Source organism: Cyanistes caeruleus, chromosome 1 (genome assembly GCF_971803275.1).
Source record: "Cyanistes caeruleus chromosome 1, bCyaCae1.hap1.1, whole genome shotgun sequence".
NCBI classification, from domain to species: domain Eukaryota; kingdom Metazoa; phylum Chordata; class Aves; order Passeriformes; family Paridae; genus Cyanistes; species Cyanistes caeruleus.
The window spans coordinates 120,200,181-120,203,900 of NC_141701.1; the positions used below are offsets into that span (position 1 = coordinate 120,200,181).

A 3,720-nucleotide genomic window follows, 5' to 3' on the forward strand; every position below is an offset into this window, starting at 1 on the left:
TCCAACATCATAATTCCCTTGGCTCCCTTGGAGAAGCTTTTAAAACTCATGGACAAGCTGGTGAAGGGTCCGGAGCACATGCCTTGTGAGGAAAAGCTAAAGGAGCTGGGGCTGTTGAGCCTGGAGAAAACGAGGCTCAGGGGAGACCTTATTGCTCTCTACAAGCGCCTGAAAGGGGCTGTAGCCAGGCGAGGGTCGGCCTCTTCCCACAGGGAACCAGCGACTGGAGGAGACGACACAGCCTTAAGCCGCACCAGGGGAGGTTCAGGTTGGACATGAGGAATAAATTCTTCACAGAAAGGTTGATCAGACATTAGAACGAGCTGCGGAGGGAGGCGGTGGAGCCGCTGTCCTTGGAGGTGTTGAAAACTGGACATGGCACTTAGTGCCGTGGTCTAAATAACAGGGTGGCGTGCAATCCATAGAACGGACTCGACGATCGGAGGCGTTTCCCGCCCTCACTGGCGCAGTAATTCCGTGACTTGTCCCTCCGCTCCCGCCCTCACGGCCCGACCGCCACAAAGCGGCCCCGCGCGCGGGACGCCCCCTGCGTCACTGCCCAGGCCCCGCCCACCGCCCCGGCCGCGTGCCGAGGCCGCCGCGCGACCCTTGCTTCACTTGCGCTGTGCGCATGCGCCCCCAACTCCCGCGCCCGTTGCTGCGCGCCCCCTCCGCCCCAGAGTGACGTCTGACGTCACTCCGCCGGGATTGGAGGGGAGAGGCGAAGGAAGGAAGGAAGTCCGGGGGCCCGCCTGCCGCAACCTACCCCACTAGCCTCCGGCCGCGTGACGTCAGCTGACTGTAACCAATCAGAGCTCCAGAGGCCGGCACTTGATTGGTTGTCACGGCGGAGAGGCGGGCCGCGGGCGCGGGCAGAGATTGGTTGAGGCGGCGCCGGGTTACATAGGGCGGAGTACAGCGTGTCCTTGGGCGCAGACCGAGCGGAGGTGCCGGAGCGCGGTCACCGTGTCTGAGGGCGCAGCGGGGCAGCCGGGCAGGCAGGTGCGGAGGGTGACCGCGATGCGGCTGGGCCCCGTGGGGTGGTGAGGGCTGGCAGGAGGATGGGGCCAGCGGGCGTTGCTCTCGGCCGTCCTGAGCGCCATTCCCTCCTGCCGGGGCCGCGGCCTGAGGCGGCAGCCGGGGTGCAGCGGAAGGTCACCGTGGGGCCGGGCGGCCCCACCGCGGGCTGGGGCCTGAGGAGAAGCGCGGGGCCAGGCTGGGCGCGGGTAGAGCCGGGGCCGGGCGGTGCGGCCTCCTTGGGCGCTCCCGCCTTGTCACGCGTGGCTGCTGGCGGGACCCCTGGGGTCGTCCCGGGTCATGGTGACAGCCGGCTGCCCTCTGCCCTCCGGTCCACCCGGGTGCGTGGCTGGGGCGCTTTTTCAGCTGCAGAGGAAAAGCCTGTCGAGAGTCCTGTACTTATACGCGAGGTCGTTCACGACTAGAAAACTCCCGTTACAGCTGTACGAGTTATGTTAAATTTGTTCAGAAATTGTCGCCGAACTCTTTAAGTGCTATGGGGCAATTAGTTTGTCTTAAGGAAGGTTTTTCTTGCCCTTCAAGTATGTTTATCACCTTGATACCATTTAGGTAATCTCATGGTTCCATATTGCTCTTCAAGCCCAGGAGCTGTAGCTTGTGGCTAGACAGTGTGCTGGAGGATTGCCAGATTCACACACTGCATGTGTTGGTTTTGTGAAACAGCAGGACGCTTTTTAAAGTTTCAGCTCAGTCGGTGACCTTGAGGTTGCAATACTGACCTCTGTGTGTGTTCTTGGTCTAGTACTGAAAATGGGAGACGTTGAGAAAGGCAAGAAGATCTTTGTCCAGAAATGCTCCCAGTGCCACACGGTTGAAAAGGGAGGCAAGCATAAGACTGGACCCAACTTGAATGGCCTATTCGGACGCAAGACCGGACAAGCTGAGGGTTTCTCTTACACGGATGCTAATAAGAACAAAGGTAAACTTAAACCTGCCCTTAGGGGACAAAAATACTTACTTCTTGGAGATAGTCTTAAAAATCTGCCAAAAAGTTTTGCAGAGGACAAGAATATGTGTTTACTATTTTGAATTTATTAACTGGGTTTTTTTTTTTTTATCTTCTTATAGGTATCACCTGGGGTGAGGATACTCTGATGGAGTATTTGGAAAATCCAAAGAAGTATATTCCTGGAACAAAGATGATTTTTGCGGGTATTAAGAAGAAGGGCGAGAGAGCAGACTTAATAGCATACCTCAAAGTTGCCACTGCAAAGTAAAAGTTATCTGCTGCCTTATTTATTTCACAAAGGAGATGGCAATGGAAATGTCTGTGATGAGATTGGTTTTTAAACTTTCTATTTTTACATGTACTGTGTCTAACTTTAAAATCTGTCTCACCCATCAGATAACTTTGCTCACGGTGGGTCACTGGAGTACACACTTGTTTGGCAGCCATTAACTTAACAAAGACTATGTAATTGGGTTCAGTCATCCTTGATCATAAAAATTAAAAAAAATAAATAAACATTTCCTGCCTCTTCATTGTTTAAAAATATATGTAAATAATCAAATTAGTAATTGCCAGCAGCATAAAAGCTTTGACAGCTCAGCTATTTAACAACAAAAAGCAGGGTGGTTTTTGGCATCTTCTGCCATACATCTTCTGTTACATTAACAACAAAATGACAAAGGCTATAAAAAAAAAACCCCAATCCCAGTATAATATTTTTCTAAATTTAATCAGTGCTAGGTGTTGCAATATGTATTAATCTGTCTAAAGCTTATGATAAAAATGCATTTCATCTGATTTAAGTACTATTTGTGAACTGGCAGTTGTGCCCAGCCACTTGTCTTTTATCTAGGGGAAGCATGTTACCTAATTCATCCAGACTTTGACAGCTGCATGCACCTATAGAGTATAACTCCACTCCAGAAACATCTCTGGTTTTGATGTGTTATTGATGCCCTTGGCCCAGTAAATCTTCTGAGAACAGCCATTCTTAGTGTAAGAGAAAAACACCCTGTTCTGGGAATACGAGTGCTAGCAGCCAAGCTGAGAGTTATTTAATCTTCTTAACTCAGCACAAACATTCACCTAGAATCTGTTGTTATAGGCAGTTTCAGATTAAGGAGTGTGGGAATGAATGTGCTGGTAGACTAAAAGACAAAACCAAGTAGTCTTCCTCTGTGCCTGGCTGTAGCCACCATCATTACTTCTGAAGGTTCGGTTTCGCACATTGTAAGGCAGTATTTTTAATGTTTTAACTGCATTTTTTTCATACCAAGTTGTTCAGAAGAATGTATTTACTGTGTACCAACAGTAAGGCGTAATTTGGAGCAATCAATACTGTAAATTAAAAAAACAATTAAAAGTCTTGCTTGCTGTATGTGTATGAAATTGAATGAAAACCAGTGGGAATATAGAGCAAAGCTGGGTGCCCAGATTTACATCATTAGGAAACAAGACAAAAAGCTACACGTGGAAAAAAGGTAAATTCCAATTGAGTTGGTGGGGGGAAATATAAATGTGGCAATTAGTATTTCAGACCAGAGCCAGCAAAGCTCTTTCAGGCATGTGCTGTTTAACAGCATTTTCTGCTATGCTTCCATATTGGAGAAAACTCAAGGTAAAAAAAGCTGTAGTTGTGCTGTAGGATGGGCTGCATTTCATTTGTATGAAGTAAAGTACTTAACTGTGGAATTGTAAGGGGCTTTGCTCAGAGTAAATGAGTGAAAAGAACT

The 3,720-nt window shown here is 49.3% G+C and overlaps 1 protein-coding gene across 2 annotated transcripts; it reads left to right on the top strand.

Moving 5' to 3' along the window:
- Positions 1-673: 673 nt before the first annotated feature.
- On the top strand, positions 674-3,353 carry CYCS (cytochrome c, somatic). Of its 2 annotated transcripts, none has more exons than XM_086853556.1 (3): positions 674-1,002; positions 1,781-1,957; positions 2,107-3,353. In XM_086853556.1, the coding sequence occupies exons 2-3, from the start codon at positions 1,789-1,791 to the stop codon at positions 2,253-2,255; spliced, it is 318 nt and encodes a 105-aa protein (XP_086709682.1). In that variant the 5' UTR covers positions 674-1,002; positions 1,781-1,788; the 3' UTR covers positions 2,256-3,353. The 2 variants fall into 2 exon arrangements, with proteins under 2 accessions (XP_086709682.1, XP_086709690.1); XM_086853564.1 differs by having other exon boundaries at positions 871-998.
- The last annotated feature ends 367 nt before the right edge of the window (positions 3,354-3,720 follow it).